Raw genomic sequence first — 17,671 nt, 5'->3', positions numbered from 1 at the left:
ACAATAGTCATTTACAACATTAACAATGTCTACACTATTTTTCTGATCAATTTGATGTTATTTTAATCGACACAAAATGTGCTTTTCGTTCAAAAACAAGGACATTTCTAAGTGACCCCAAACTTTTGAAAGGTATTGTATTTTGAATTGTTTAACACTTTTTTGGTTACTACATGATTCCATATGTGTTATTTCATAGTTTTGATGTCTTCACTATTATTCTACAATGTAGAAAATAGTCAAAATAAAGAAAAACCCTTGAATGAGTAGTTGTGTCCAAACTTTTGACTGATACGATGATTTGTTACCTCCAAACATTGACGATTTTTTGCTCTAATAAAGTCACATGAGAAAATGTGAAGAAATAATGAAGAGTAATCTACACAGGATTGTTTCCATTTTTATTTGTAAATGCTTCTTGGGTAGAACAAAGAAAAAATATATAATATATTCATATGTACTGAAACGTTCTGTTATGTACACGTTTAGGGGTTCCACTAGAAATCTTCACAACCACAGACTTAAGATATGTTATTATAGTCTCCTGTGTCTTTCACATGGATGCATCTATGTACACTCCTGCGTATTAACATACATTCATAGGATGCGATAAAACACCTGTGTTTAAACAAGCATTAAAAATTCAAAAATTGAATGAAAGGAATGATGTACAATATAGTGTACCCCTGCTTTTTAATCTGCGAACAGTACATGAACTCTGCATGGACGGTATCTCTCACACCGTACATATTCACAACAGGGCATGGCATACATAACAAACAAGTTTCAAGAGAAAACAGGACATCAAAAGTAATGACTATGTCATGGCCTAAATAAGTGTTGTGACTACAGTTCCCAGAAAGCAGTTCTTCCGGGTGTTCAATACCGGGGTGTAGTAGTATCCACATACATGATGACCTCACGCCAACATAGGCTTGTGGGTATTCCAGTAACAGATCAGGTTGGATAGTTGAGTTGAGGCAGATTTTGTGTCAATAGTAAAACGGAGAGCAAAAAGCATGTGTATGCTGAGCGAGTAAAGGGTGATATATTTCCAATTCCCTTTACTCATTGTCTCAAACCATATCACCATTTCTCCATAAAACTGTGATGAATAACTTGTTATATTACTATTTGCTCCCCTGGTAAGGATGCTGTGGTGGATTAAGGCCAGACAAGTGTCTAACAAATGGCTTGAGCCACTTACACGAAAAATATCAAAAAATACACAACACTGACTGGAAGGCCTGTTTAGACGTAAAACAATCGACAATCATTACCGTGCACAATTCTTTCTTTTTGCTTTTCGATTTGCATTTTCTCTGCCATTCATTTACTTTCACACACCTTGTATCAGAATCTGAGCCGGTTAAGTTTTTCTGAAACTTGAGAGAGTCCCAGTAGCTTATAGTGACGTGTTCTTATTTGTTATCAGTAGTTCATGTACAGAATTAACAATAAGCTCTGCTCCCCCCTTTGCATAAACAGTGTGCTGAATGAGTAAACTATTCTCTACCCTCTCTGTCAATGAGCTATGAGTGACAATGAAAAAAACAGGGACAACGTTTCTGGGGAAACTTCAACCTGACTTGGAGAAAGTTCCAGGAAAACTTTAACCTGACAGATGAGGAATGTCAAAGACATTGGCTCTTAAAATGATTAAAGGCAGTCATATCCAGGTAAAATAGAAGGCTGTTACTGAAGCAATTATACATGTCACCTCAAATGAAAAAAGCTTATCTTATCTCTTATTGAAATAGAAGATAAAGACAGAACAGAAAAACAAATAAAAAGAGTACAACATGCAACAGCACCAACAGCAACAAGAATCTCAAGAAATGTTGATTAATGAGAAGATGGTAAGTGTCATTTGTTGGTTTCACATGGTTGTTCATTGTTTTTGCTTTCTACAATAAATTATAGCACAATATTTCTCTAAAAGGCAAGGCACACACACACTAAACCTTCTATTTCCATCTCTCTCTCTCTCTCTCTCTCTCTCTCTCACACACACTCCATAACTCATACCACACTCTGACACACATACACACACGCACGTACACACACACACACACACACACACACACACACACACACACACACACACACACACACACACACACACACACACACACACACACACACACACACACACACACACACACACACACACACACACACACACACACCTTCCGAGCTCCCTTGGTCTATGTCCATTGAAGAGTGATCCGGATGGGGTCAGTTTGCTGTGCGCAGTGTCCGGCTTCGTGGAAAGCGATGGACTTTGATGTGTTTTGATAGATGGTCACTGCGGGCAAATTTCTTCTCACACACGAGACACTGGTAGGGTTTGACCCCTGAGTGGGACCGCCGGTGCCGCGACAGCTCATCCGACCGTGAGAATCTGGGAGAGACACACACAGATAGGAGAGAGATGTCAATCATTTTAGAATAGAATAAAACATTATTGTTTACATAACATGATAAAAAAACAAAAACATTTATAATATTTTAAATGTTCCTTGACATAGTACAGACAAGAGAATTTGGTTTTAGTTTCATTCCATATTATTGTCAAATGTTTGAGACAGTGATACCGAAATGGTAGGATATACAGATTTAAGTACAGTCATGATGGTAAAAGTCATTTTACAGCAAGTAGCTCGACATGTTTTGACTTTGGCAGTCTTAGGGAAGTGTATACCATAATAAGTGACTGGCTACACCACATCTGCTTGAACCCATGTGTTATTTTGCAGTAAATCTGGGCTTCTCCTTTTTCTTGCAAGACCTACTGCATCTCACCAAGCCTCGCAAGTTATGTAACATCCCTGACAAAGGCCACCAGACTATATGTCATTGCTGAATAGTTACAGTATAGCTAGCTTAAAGTACATGGATGAACCCTAAAGTAACGCTAGCAATGCTAAATAATTAGCACACATGGCTAGGCTAAGATAAGGGACGAATCGAAATTTACTGGGGGGGAGGGATGGTCCAAAATAGGGGAGGGTTGTCCAACTTATTTTTGCTTTAGGGAGGGTTGTGTTTTTTTTATTGGGCAGAGGGGAGGGAGTTGCATTTTTTCCCTGGTTTGCATTCACTCTTCTGCTTGTTTTTTCCCTATAAACAATGGCTTGACTTACTTTTGATATTACCCTAATAAAACATTTGTGAAGATTTGGTATGGTGTCGCTATTACTAAGCTTTAGCTACTGCAGGCCTATGACATGAAGGCAGTGCGCCCCGTCGCTCCAACTGACTCCGACAGTTGAACTTGAAATGAGGAAGACTGTTTCAGGCCTACAAGAGTAACTCCTATAATCTAACAATATAATGCTTATCTTTATACAAAATATTTGGATAAAAAAAATTACGATTTACCCTCCTTCTGTACGTCTATATCAGACGCAGAAGAAATCTGACATAAAGAAATATATGTCACTGTCGTAGCATGCCACCAGCATATCTCTATCTCTCTGGGGGTTAGGCCTAAGCTTCTCTTCCTTTATATAGGCTGCATATATACATTTATTAAAATATGAATATCATACAGTGGACACCTAAGCCTAAAGGCCTATGCATGTAATAACCTGATACATTTAGTGCTCAAATCTCTGACAGCTGAACCATGAGGTGGACAATTATTGCTTTAGGAAAGTAGCCCCACCCCCCCAAAAAAATGTATAGGCTATAAAGTTTTGCGTATGCTACACATCGAAACACAAAGAATAGTGTTTTTGTCATTTGTTATAGGCTGTTTTTAAATGTGGCTCATTTGGCCAAAATCCCTCATTTATTGATGGCGCTGGCTGTGCCAGGTTGGATCTGAATGCATATGGATGTCCATTACTTTTCTCAAATGTCTGGTAGATTAAAATCTTCCCTGTCATGTTGTCCACTGCCAAATTTTCCTAAAGGAAACTGAAGTAGAATATTGTTTTTAATGAAGATTTCCAAATATTCATATGAAAATCTGTCGCCAATTGGATGGAAACCGAGCTATAGACATCCTAGAGACTCTGGTAAGTGCGCCAGTCAAGTATCACTTTGATTATGCCTGCACATCATTGTTCACTAGCAGCCCCAAACATCTAAAAAAAATAAGCTACCAGCCAAACAAGCTTGTAAGAATTGTATTTTAACTCCCCCTTCATACTCATCTGGAGGTTAAACATTTTTTTCCGTCTCTATCTCTGTAATGTGTCTGTATCTATGTAATTGTGTATGTCTTTATGTAAAAAATAGGGACTTTATTGTGCAATCCCGGTCACCTTAAAACATTTTTTTGTATATACACAGTCAAAAGTTTGGACCCACCTACTGATTCAAGGGTTTTTCTTTATTTTACTATTTTCTACATTGATGACAACTTTGCACACTCTTGGCATTCTCTCAACCATCTTCATGAGGTAGTCACCTGGAATGCATTTCAATTAACAGGTGTGCCTTGTTAAAAGTTAATTTGTGGAATTTGTGGAATTTCTTTCCTTCTTAATACGTTTGAGCCAACCAGTTCTGTTGTGACAAGGTAGGGGTGGTTTACAGAAGATAGCCCTATTTGGTAAAAGACCACGTCTATATTATGGCAAGAACAGTTCAAATAAACAAAGAGAGACAACAGTCCATCATTACTTTAAGACATGAAGGTCAGTCAATCCAGAAAATGTCAAGATCTTTATAAAGCGCTATGATAAAACTGGCTCTCATGAGGACCACCACAGGAAAGGAAGACCCAGAGTTACCTCTTCTGCAGAGGAAAAGTTCATTAGAGTTAACAGCCTCAGAAATTGCACAAGTTCAAGTAACAGACACATCTCAACATCAACTGTTCAGAGGAGACTGTGTGAATCAGGCCTTCATGGTCCAATTGTTGCAAAGAAACCACTACTAAAGGACACCAATAATAAGAAGAGACTTGCTTGGGGCAAGAAACACGAGCAATGGACATTAGACCAGTAGAAATCTGTGCTTTGTTCTGATGAGTCAAAATTTGAGATTTGGTTCCAACCGCGGTGTCTTTGTGAGATGTGGTGTGGGTGAACGGATGATCTCCACATGTGTGGTTCCCACCGTGAAGCATTGAGGAGGAGGTGTGATGGTGTGGGTGTGCTTTGCTGGTGACACTGTCTGTGATTTATTTAGAATTCAAGGCACACTAAACCAGCAAGGCTATCACAGCATTCTGCAGCGATACGCCATCCCATCTGGTTTGCGCTTAGTGGGATTATCATTTGTTTTTCAACAGGACAATGACCCAACACACCTCCAGGCTGGGTAAAGGCTATTTGACCAAGAAGGAAAGTGATGGAGTGCTGCATCAGATGACCTGGCCTCCACAATCATCCGACCTCAACCCAATTGAGATGGTTTGGTATGAGTTGGACCGCAGAGTGAAGGAAAAGCAGCCATCAAGTGCTCAGCATATGTGGGAACTCATTCAAGACTGTTGGAAAAGCATTCCAGGTGAAGCTGGTTGAGAGAATGCCAAGAGTGTGCAAAGATGTCATTTTATTTCTTTTATTTTTATTTAACTTTTATTTAACTAGGTCAACTTTGAAGAATCGTTGTTGTTGTTTAACACTTTTTTGGTAAATACATGATTCCATATGTGTTATTTCATAGTTTTGATGTCTTCACTATTATTGTACAATGTAGAAAATAATCAAAATAAAGAAAAACCCTTGAATGAGTAGGTGTGTCCAAACTTTTGATTGGTCCTGTATGTATGTTTTTAACTGACAAATAAAATCAATCAATCAATCCAAACTGTGCAGTGGCCAATTGATGACTAGAAACATACATCGGTTACAAAACACCAAAAACTTTAATGTCATTCGGAGATTGTTAAGTCAAGCCCTCGATACTGGGTAAGGGAGGGATGTATTTTCTGTTTGCCGAGATTGACATAGTCTATTTATTGTGGTGTTAAAAAAGCAAACCATGATATTGACGTGCCAAAGTCGGTATGCTTTGTTTATTGGTTGTGTGGTGCATTGGCACAGAAACCTGTTGGTGGAAAATCTGTTGCATATATTGTATATATAAATATGGCATCAAAATGTTGAAAATCTGATTTCCCCATAGCTGATCATTGTATGCAGCAGGCTCTGATTGTATCGTAATGAAACAGGCAGGGAGAGCGAGCTCGTCTGTGAACCCTCAACCTTCAGTCACTCACTCACTCACTGACTGACTGACTGACTGACTGGAAGCAGGGGAATAACAGAGTGTGGAGTGTGTGTGGCCCTGGTGATGCTATGATATCAATGTCAGCTCCAGAGAAAATATGGGGAGGTTTAATTCGATTTTGCTGTGCGTGTGCGCATGTGTACACATATAAGACATATAAGACAAAGAGAGGGAGAAAGAGAGAAACACTGCGAGACTATGTGTACGTAAGGGTGTATTCTGTAGGTGTGCATGCATGGGTGTGTGTGTGTTTGTGTGTGCTCACAACGTTCCCTTACCTGTTTGCACGTGTGTCTGTGCACTCTTAGAAAAGAAAGGTGCTACCTAAAACCTAAAAGGGTTCTTCGGCTGTCCCCATAGGAGAACCTTTTGAAGAACCCTTTTTCGGTTCCAGGTAGAACCCTTTCGGGTTTAATGTAGAACCCTTTCACACAGATGGTTCTACATGGAACCCAAAAGGTTCTCCTATGTGGATAGCCAAAGAACCCTTTTGGAACTCTTTTTTTCTTAGAGTGTATGCATGCATGTCCCCCCATCCAACTGTAAAAGTCTCAGCTTTAGCACAGAAACCTCACCCCGATCCTTCTCCCTTTTCAAGCAGACTGCCAGCCTAGACGTTCCTATCACACAGTCATGGTAACTATTCAGTGCTTAGCCTTTGTTCGTCTCACTTCCACACCAGTTTCCCTCAACCCGATTGTGTGCAAAACAGGCCCCTCACACAAAACAGGCCCCTCACTCATACACACTCTCTCTCTTTCTTGCGCTTCCTTCTTTCTCCCTCTCACTCTCTTTATCCTTTCTCACTCGCCCACTCTCTCTCTATATATCTCTCTCTCTCTCCCTCTCTCTATACCCCCCCCCCCATCTAACCCACCGTCTTGCCTGCACTCTAACTAAATCCTGTCTTTTGTGTCCAGACAAGACCCCTTTTGTTGGGCCGAGATGCATCGCCTGGATAACTACTAGAGAGATTTCTGCTGCAGCCGAGCTCATCTACTGGAACAGACTTTCAGCATTACAAATACACGGCCACTAGCAGGTTGCCAAGTTGGTGCCAAAGTCAACATAAATAAATTGATTGATGCAGTACCCTTTTCAGGAATATAGATTGCTCAGTGTGTGCAAGAGGAGAAGTGGACTGCAGTCCATGAACGATTGAGCATATAAGGGAGGGAGTGAGGCAGGTAGCCTAGTGGTTAAGCAAATTGGGCCAGTAACCCAAAAGGTTGCTGGTTCAAATCCCAAGCTAACTAGTTGAAAAATCTGTCGATATCCACTTGAGCAAGGTATTTTACCCTAGTTGCTCTGGATAAGAGCGTCTGCTAAATGACTCAAATATAAAAAAAGAAAATGTAATGATTCTATACAAACTAATAGTGCTGAGCGATTAACCAAAATTATTGTCATTTTTCATTTTTCAAACAACTAATTGACCGGCATCGGTTAAATTATTTGAATTCCATAAAAATAAAAAAAAAATCTAGGGAGTAGGGAGTTGTAGTTTCCAACAGGCCAATATTCTACAAAGTTTAGCACAGAAAACTTGGTAATTAACTACAATGACAACCCATTGTGCGCGCCTACTTTTCCGGTCTGTGTGGGCCAGTCATGGAGAGGGAGAGGCAGGGAAGAGACAGAAGAACTTGCGATTGAGAGGGATAGAGAGCAATTGCTTCGTGAGGTATCTCTACCTGAAGAAAAATGATGATCTAAGTGATTGATAGTTGGTATTCAGCAGTCATTAAAGTATGCCTTATTAACCTTGAAGAACTACTAAAATAGTGATTTTGTCAGACAGCATAGGCAGCAGCTCTATAGAGATGAGATGATGATTTGGAATTAAATAATAAAGTCATCAAATAAAACAAATGTAACTTACACAACAGCTAATATATTTTATTAAAATAATATGAATAAATGATGGTTAATAAGTGAGCAGTATAATATGCAGTCACTACCATAATTGGGACTTATATTCATTGTTTTATTCTGTGTTGTTACAGCATTCAACCTACGTTAAAAAAAATGATTGAAACCCGAAATAGAAAACCGTGATTATCTTTTTTACAATCGAACCGTAACCACACCAACCTCAAAAAGCACTAATCACTCAGCACTACAAACTAATACGCTGTATGGAGCATGTTCACATACATGTATAAACACATACACACATACTGTACGTGTAGTGGATGTCAAAGACATCTGTAGGATGTTGACTGGAATACATTGGTGACATCACACCTTCCATGACATCTAAAGGCAACTGTCGCTCACACAGTGACAAACTAGTATTTTGCTCTAATGGCTAAAATGGTTGAATTGTGTGTGATGTTGTATAGAAGTTTGCTAGTTCGATCCCTGGTCAGGGCAGAACAGAATGCACTCACTCACTCACACTCACTCACACCACTAACAGATCTCTACTTTGTCCATGTGTTGGCTTGTCCCAGCTCTTCTAGCCACCTGTACTTAGTGAGGTCTGTGTAGGGCATATGTATAACATTTCCCCTGGCTTAGAAAGCCAATTTCACCCGACACTGTCACTCTCTCCGCCTGACCCTGTGTCTTCAGGAAATCAGCCAGTTGTACTGAGGGACAAGAGTCACACAGTCAATCGCACACGTTCGCACACACGCATACACTTATTCTCTCACACACACACACACACTCTTGCACACACACACTCATGCACAATCCTGCACAGCTGTCGAGTCAGAACAGGAGGCGCCCGAGTTGCGCCCATGTGACCTCGACCCACATGCTTCGGCTCAGTTTTAGTTTACACCAGCAGAAATATGACACCCCCGCCATTCTCACATATCCCAGATAGCTCTGTGCCTGAAAAAAGTGTGAATCTGAGGGAACATGTTAATATCTCTTGACAACCCTCCAATTAACACTTTGAACGCAGCCTGACAGCCATTAAGACTGCAAGAGCTCTGGAAAAGCAGATGAAGAGAAGAGAAAGAAGGCAACAATGATTTGAAATACATTTCTTCCTTGCTTTCTATTTTCGGACTATACTGTAGATGACCATGGTGGGCTGTACCGCAAGTCAAATGCGTTCCTTTATTGAAGACTTTTTCTTCCTTTTAAGTGGTATCCAACTATTCCACAAGGGGAAATATCACTTAGTGCTAGACATGTATAACGAGTCACAGCACTGCTACTGTGGCAAATTAATTGTGGCACTGCAATAAAGGAATGGCATGATGAGTGACAGCCAAATAGCCATAAGGAAACAAGCAACTCAATTCCATGTTTAGCACCATGAACACTGAGCCTCATCGGATAGCTTGGTGCTGTGAGAGAATGAGTCTCTACTAATAAGTAATGGAGCCTGTGGATCCTGTAAAGTCTCACTTTAAGCCCCTCACTGGGGCTAATTGATGACCTCATCAGATAGGTCAAATCGGGTGCCAGTCACGGTCTGTGGTGCAAAGGCTTCCTTCCATTGAGGAACATGACACCCTGCGTGTACTGTATAGTGGACAGACACATAATTACCTTATTGCGTCCAGAAAGGCCTTACGGTAACAATAGGGTATAATCAATATGTCACACATGTTTGTGAAAGCATGTGTTCACTGACTGGTCTCTCACTCAAAACCCCCTAAGCATTCTTTAAACAACCTGCCATAACCATAAAGTAACGTTGATCAAATCTCTCGAGATAACGACGTCTTAAATTCTTGAGCTTCAAAACCCTGACACCTGCCAAATAAAATTATGATAACGAGTGTGTTGAGATTATCTATTTCGATATATTGGGAAGAATGATCACGTTATGTGGTCAACGGTGGAAGCTTGCTATAGGTATGTCTACTACGTTGAATGTCCGGAAGCTTTTTGACATAGAAAATCCATAAAGTAATAAATCATGATCATCATCTTCATCATCATCATCATCAACATAATCATAAAGTAATACATCATCAACTCACCTCCATCCACAGCCCGGCCAGGTGCAGGCAAAGGGCTTCTCCCCCGTGTGTCTCCTCAGGTGGGCCTTCAGGTGGCTGCTCTTGGTGTACATCTTGGTGCAGCCGGGGAAAGTGCATTTATGCATTTTGATAAGGTCCGCCACCGGGTTCTTCTGGAACTTCTGACCCCCCACCAGCAGCCCATGGCCCTGGCCCCCGACCGCCACCTCACCGAGGCCCAGGGGCTTGGCCGCGATGGGCACCGGTGCAATGCGTACAAACTTAGAGGAGATGTTGAAGCTGGTGGAGGGAAGCAGCTGGGGCACCAGGGCGAAGGTATGCCCCTGGATGTTAACCAGCAGCTGGGCAATTTTTATGTCCGATGCCGACTGAGGAGGAGGTTGGACAATTGTGGGAGGAGGAGGAGGAACCGTGGCACCAGGTTCCTGTTTGATCTGAATGGGCTGGATCTGCAGGATGACCGGCATTCCAGCGCTGCCACCATTTGCACAACTCTGATTTGATCCTGCCCTGCTGGATAATGAACCACTCTTGAACACATCGCCTTCGTTGTACTCCTGTGACGATGTGGCTGGTTTGCTTTTGGTCTCGGTGACGGTGGCGGCATTCGCGGTCGACACAGTTTGGTCTGAATGCTTGGCCTCTGGCTCCAGCCTTGGTCCTGGGGATGAGGACTCCCTGTACACCTCCAGTCCCACCCCCAGCCCCAAGATCTCCTCCAGGCCCAGCCCCAGCCCCAGCGCCCCCTCCTGGGCCTCCTGCTTCATGGACGACACCACCTCCATGTTCTCCTCCAGGAACTCCTCTATCTCCTCTAAGGTGGGCTGGAAGGACGGCTCCTCCATGTCCACTAAGGACCAGACCGGGAAGTCCACGCTCTCCTCCTTCAAGGCCTCTGGGTGGGGGTGGGATGGCGCGTCCCTCTGTGAGTCCCACAAAAAGGTGGGCAGTGACATGGGGATGGCCGCCCCGGTCCCTGCCCCGCCTAGGGAGGTCTGGGACAGCAGAAGGTCCAGGATGCTGTCTGAGCTTTCGGCACTGGAGCTGCTGCCATAGCTGGAACTGAGCACTTGGGAGTCGGGGCTGGAGCAGGAGCGAGGGCTGGACGACTCGCTCAGGTCATCCTCGGAGAAGGGCGAAGGCATCACATGGTAGGTCCCCCCGTCCGTCACCATGTCCAACAGGCGATATGCCGGTGGGGAGCCACCGTACGCTAAAAAAGTGTCCTCACCGCTCACTAGGAAGTTATCCACCATTCCTGGCTAGGGGCCAAGAGAATGTCTCCCACTTTGTGTTGAAATTTGTCTTTCTGATACAGAAGTTTGTTAGGGTTATTCCTCTTGTTGTCGGAAGACTGGGACCAAATAAACCCACGAACGGGTCACCACAGCAAGGTCGTGCTTCGCAGAGAGATAGAGAACACCTGTTGTTCTCTCTCAAGATAAAAAAAGCTTGGGTAGAAAAAGTCTTAAATTCCAAGGTTTCCAGCCCAGATACTGTATATCTAGACAAACATAAATAAGCAGATAAGAAGAGAGAGAAGGTTACTAAACTGATTTTCACTGTAATAACAGACAAGAGCCCACACGGAAAATAACAGATAGCCAAGACCTAATCACAAGTCATGAATCTCCAATGCACCATCTGTGAACCAAATTATCTTCAGCCAATCAGTTACTAGCTTGCACATTAAAAATATGGAATACTGAGCATGTTTCCATTTCGAGTTCGATCTCGGTTGGCGTGAGATGAAGCGGTTGTCGTGAGAGATTAAGTGACTTTCAGAGAGCTATGCGGCTATTGGCTATCACATTCCTTTACTTGTATTTCAGGAGTAAACATAATTTAAAATAACTTGATGACATCACGCAATGTAAATTATTCCTGACAAAGCACACTTTTGGCTCACACATTTACATTTAAATAGGTTTTTAGTGCATTTTATTTATTGAATGAATTTATTGGATATTCTTTCATTTGAACAAAGGTTTTACTGTAGTGAATTATACTAATTGTTTAATTCTAAACGTTGCAAGGATTTTCTTTATTTTAATTTGTAACTCATTTGTAAATTGCAACACTGTCAAGAAAAGGCAAAGCAGAGCATGGATGTTTCAACCTCGCCTTCTCTGGGCTCTTGGCTCAGTGACCGACAGTAACCCACCAAAGGAACTGTCAAAGGATTAACATAAAGCACTGTGTGGGGCAGCCAAGAGCACTGAGCAATCCAAATAGTACATAAATCACCTGCAAGCTACTTACAGAACATGCAAAACACAATAAATCAACTCCAATTACTGGAAGTTCACTTGAATTGGAATGACACGCAATTATTGCGACATATCCAGTGCATAATTGCTCCATTCATCTGTTCTGGTTTGACCATGTATATATTGTTCACCTAGATACATTAATGCTTTTATAATCTCTCAGGGGTGTCAAACTCATTTTGCCACAGGGCCTCATTCAGTCTTTAATGAGGTCCAGGGGTGCAGCCTTGAAAATGTGTTATATATTCCTTGCAGTCGGAATTTGCCAAAAACGGTCCTTTATTCATCGTTTTTGGAATTGTCGATGCTCCCTGACTGTAGCTTTCATTTCAGTGATTATAAACTAGACACAGGCAAGAAACTGTATGGATGTAAGTCCATTATCATTTATACACAGTTTCGATTTGGTTTTAGTCATTTTAAAGTATATTGTGTTTGGACCCGGATTGAACCCACTTGCAGGCTGAATCCGGCCAACAGGCCATTTGTTTGACAGGACACCACTGGTATTGCCTAGTAAAGCCGCATGTGCAAATTATATTCATGCGATTACGTGCTATTGCAATAATAAACACTGTATAATTACAACATACTAATAAGAAACGTATAAAACAAGATTTAACAAAAATAAGCTTATAGGCCCACATTTCAATGAAATGTAAATCAATTGAAAATCAATTACCTCTCAAACTACTATTGGCAGAAAATACACATTTTTAAACATTTGCTTGTCTCATTTGATCATAACTCATAATCTACAGATGTATTATAGTTTTGAAGCAAACGAGCACATCTTTTGCCTATCCCAGCAGCTATAGAACGCGTAAGAAAGCGCAGCTCCAACGTTCCAACGTAAACATGTTTTTGTCCAGCAGTGTGCTGCGGCATATGGTGGTAGGCTGGAGGAGAAACGCACGCCCAATATCTCTTGCAGAACATATTCCCAAGGAAAAGATGCGGGAAAAAAAGAAATCTCTGATCTCACCTTATTCATCAAGCATGTACAAATCCCTGTTTAATTCCAATGTATTTACTTTTCCTTTGAATTTGTTGGAGAATCTCTCTCTAATGCATGCCTTGCCCTTGAGACTTGCCATGCAGCACCGTTCAGACTGACTAGCGGCGAGGCAGAGTTGTACTATATCACCGTCACATGACTGCTGGTGTGTGTGTTATATGAGTTAAAATAAGAGGTTGGATCTGAAGGCTCGACCCAGCTCTGCGCCGCTATTGGCCAACAGTACGTGGAGGCTGGTCTCTGAATATGTCAATCAGGATGTGTGCGCCTACATGTCGGATGTTTAGTAAAGGAAGACAGTCATTTCTTAGTTTTCCTCTCATCCTTATTGCCCATCGCCCGAAGAGCAGATAACTGTTGCGGTAAAAGGAGACTGGGGATGTTGAACAATGTAGCCTATTTACCGGAGTCTCATATGACTCCCAATAGAAAGCAAAATAATAATTGATCATGGATGGATATTGGATATGGCTGTGAAAATAGTCAATTCTTGGGAGTTTAATTGAGTTCATTTGAACACATTTCAATGAAAGGATTTTGCTTTCCTCCAAAGAAGTTCACAACACAGTGTTCTCATTATGTAGGCTATGAAACTGTTGGAAATACTGAATATTCTGTATAACGTTATTACAATATAGCCTACTGTTATTACAGTGTTACAATCATCCTCTCTGTCCATGCAATATTGATGCAGCAAAACACTGAACACTACTACTGTGTAGTTCTTAGATAGTGAATGAACTTGACGAACATCATACACAGCAATATGTCCTGTACTCCTAGACACCCATCCTTGAACAAATATGATTCAAGTTCAGTAACAAAGAGAGGAACCCACACTTAGGAAGAATGTAGGCTAACCAGTGCAGCCAGGCGTACTCAGACAGGAAGTGTTTAAAAACCATTAGAATGCGCCTGTTTATTTTTTTCAGTCACTTCAGCATTCTGAGAGAAACACATGGCGGGGAGCGAGTTATCCTGGGAAACAGGTGGCTGTATCCGCATGATTGGCAGAGGAGAGTGAAAATAGATATTGTGATGGAAATTTTATGCATGTGCTTTTCTTATAACTCATTTCTGTGTTCTATTCATGTGCTGTTCTAATAACCAATTTCTGTGTTCATGCAAGTGACTGATTGAACAAATCCTCACTTATCAGTATCTGCAATTTGGCAGTACGCCCAGACCTTGTTTTGAGAACGAAACATATTTCAGTTTCAAGGTCTCAGCTTAGAGAGAAAAAGCCTTGTGAGGTATTGGTCTGTCACATGTTATGAACCAGTATTGGTCGGTCACATGAATGAAACAAAACTGTAATGATGATAGAATTATGCTAAATCATGCAAATATAACTTGTCTGTGTATAGACGTATATAAGACAACAGCTGGGACTGCCGCAGCAGAGATTCTGACACACTATGGTGCATTATGTTTGTTGGAACCTCTCCAGCACTCTGACAATAAACAATGATTCATATAAGATTGACTTTGAGTGTCCCTTTGTAAGAATTTCCCCAACTATATCTTTGTGATCCTGAAAATTACGCATTTGCTTTTTCTTGCCGTTGATATATTGCTGGTAGTGGATAGAATACAGTGCATCACATGTATTACCTGAAAGGTGGAATATATTCTTCATTATCCCTTTTTTTGGAGCAAATAACAACCAACATATATTTGAATAAGCAGTTAATAACCACAGTGTCTATTCGTCTACATGAACATATTTCTAGTATATATTTCTTCTACATTAATGTTTCTATACAGTATATCATTCTGTACTGTAGTCTACCGCCTGAGGCCAATTGACATCACTACCAGTACCACTCTCTCTCCCTCATCAGCTCAAGTGCACAGTATGGGACCTGACCACTGTCACAGTCTGTCAGCGGGGGTCTGGCTGGTAGGAATGTATTAGTGTGAATGTAATACCGTGTTGTACAACGTGCCAGCCTGTCTGGTCTGTCTGGAAGGCAAACAGCAGGCCATGGCTGACCTGCTCTGACCTTCTAATGCGCACATCAAACAGCTGGGAGACCTGTTGTGATCGTCATCCCGCTCCGGGTCACTCCCGGGATTAGACCTGGGTTGTGTTCATTAGGCGTCAAAGGAGTGCAACATAATTGAAACAGGGAAGGACTACCTGACTACCTAAGAAATTATCATTTTTGCTTTCCGCTGCAAAATGTTTTAAAAGGTTTTCTGCCCTAATGGATGTTACCGGAGGGATGCAGAGGGGGATCGAGAGAGGCGTTGAGCCACAGATTAATCGCTTTGCCTTTGTCCTACTTCCTGGCCCTTGAGGGACCGGATAGCGATCATATTTGGAGCCAGAAAATGTTGGTTAATGTGTTAAACTGGCTGTATCCTTAATGACAGGCCAAAGGATATGGTACATTTGAATAACTGTGGAAAACTGTAGCCATATATGTTAACATACATGGTGTGGACAAGATGTCATGGTGACATATACTGTATGTGTTAATATGTTGACAAATACATTGAAATGATACATGCATTTTCTTTTAAATATATGTTTTTACTTTATTCAAAGAATCCCATTGAGATCTAAAATGTCTTTGTCAAGGCAAACCATAGCCAAGGAAGCAGATCCGGTATAAAACACAGAAAATCATACAGCAAAGAAACAAAAACATACAGTCTATTACTATATTCTATATTTAGCCATCAAAGGGCTAAAACAGTGACACCCATCCTGCAGCATATACACTGTTGCATATACACAAAAGGGTTCCAAAAGGGTTCCTCTGTTTTCTCTATGAAAGAACCCTTTGAGGAACCCTTTTAGGTTCCAGGTAGAAACCTTTTTGTCTTTAGAAATACATTGACGGTTACTAACTATGACTGATAGCTTACAGCGAGTAGTATTCATATTCTTATATACAGTACAGTTAAAGTAGATCTTTAGAAAGAGGAGAGGCGCTGTGACGCAATATGGTTGTTATTAGTTTTTTAAAGCTAAACTTGCTTTTTGCCTGAGTAACCTCTGGTGGCAGAGCACTCCACGATGACATGGCTCTATACATAACTGAGTGACTCATTAAATCTGTCTTTGGTTTGGGTACTGTGAAGAAACCCATAGTGGCATGTCTGGTGGGGTATGTACAGTATGTCTGTTTGAAGTGTATGCAAACAGACTATACAAGTGGTTAGGCATTTTTATCACAAAATGTTTCTTAAAAAGACTAGAAGAGAAGTAGTCAGTTCTCCTCAACCCTCAACCATGAAAGACTATTATGCATGTTGTTGATGTTAGTTTTGTGTGTGCAGTTAAAGGCAAGGCGTGCTGCTTTGTTTTGAACCAGCTGCAGCTTTGCTAGGTCTTTCTTTGCTGCACCTGACCATATTACCGGACAGTAATCAAGATGGGACAAGTTTATAGCCTGAACAACTAGTACAGTTGATCTTTGTGTAAAAAACGCAGAACATATTTTTATAAAAGACCTGCCTCTACCCATCTTCCACCTTCACAACAACTTAGACAATATGACTTGACCATGATAACTGACCATCCAGTTCATGTTAAAAACTATTGGAGATAAAAAATAAACAAATAAAATAAAAATGGGACTGTGCACGTGTGTGAGCTTTGACAAAACACCAATATTAGACTCACGGTCTGACTTTTGTCGGCCACTATGGACACAAGACCAGCATGGCACAACTCCAGTCCTGTCAGAAACATTTGTAAGGATTTGAACAACCCTTCAAACTTGACTCATAACATAATTTAACATTTTAGGTAGAGAAATTAAGCCACTGCCACTTCTATAAATAAAAAAACGGTATGCCTTCAAAAATCGTAACAATTACAACATAGAGTAGATGTTGCCAATTTAACTCTTAATCAATGTAATCAGGGCAGAAATCATAAAGCGTCTCAACAGTCAGACTGCTAATATAGGATCAGTTTTGCGTTTCAGATCAAATTGATAAAGATTACATGGACAGATCGATAAATCGATCAAATCGAGACAAATCGATATGCTAGCATAATCTGAGTATTATCACAACGCGCTCTACAGTATCCTGAGTTAGCCAGGACATTTCAGTACACAGGGTGTCAATCAAGTGAGGTGTAGGAGGGGATTGCACAAATCCTCTTTAGGGTACAAGCTGTGGGCAGCAGATCAACTGGCAGAGACCTTTAGTTTGAGAAACTGTTGACCGTCGCTGGACACATGAGAAAAACATAAATAACTCCTCAATATCAACCCTCT

At 41.2% G+C, this 17,671-nt stretch overlaps 1 protein-coding gene across 1 annotated transcript; it reads right to left on the bottom strand.

Annotated features, from left to right (window-relative positions):
• Positions 1 to 384: 384 nt before the first annotated feature.
• Positions 385 to 13,559, bottom strand: LOC106565244 (Krueppel-like factor 15). The gene is made up of 3 exons (XM_014132138.3): positions 13,398 to 13,559; positions 10,143 to 11,646; positions 385 to 2,404 (listed from the first exon to the last, which is right to left on the bottom strand). The coding sequence occupies exons 2-3, from the start codon at positions 11,396 to 11,398 to the stop codon at positions 2,239 to 2,241; spliced, it is 1,422 nt and encodes a 473-aa protein (XP_013987613.1). The 5' UTR covers positions 11,399 to 11,646; positions 13,398 to 13,559; the 3' UTR covers positions 385 to 2,238.
• Positions 13,560 to 17,671: the final 4,112 nt, after the last annotated feature.

Source organism: Salmo salar, chromosome 12 (assembly GCF_965601325.2).
Source record: "Salmo salar chromosome 12, fSalSal1, whole genome shotgun sequence".
NCBI classification, from domain to species: Eukaryota; Metazoa; Chordata; class Actinopteri; order Salmoniformes; family Salmonidae; genus Salmo; species Salmo salar.
The sequence above is the reverse complement of the archived record's forward strand: the minus strand, read 5'-3'. Positions and strand labels throughout refer to the sequence as shown.

Bases quoted from the DNA above. Each gene is read 5' to 3' on its own strand.
- LOC106565244 (XM_014132138.3), bottom strand. From the start codon at position 11,398: ATGGTGGATAACTTCCTAGTGAGCGGTGAGGACACTTTTTTAGCGTAC. The intron at 2,405-10,142 runs GTGAGTTGATGA...TGTCTCTCCCAG, and splicing joins TGGCCGGGCTGTGGATGGAG to ATTCTCACGGTCGGATGAGC.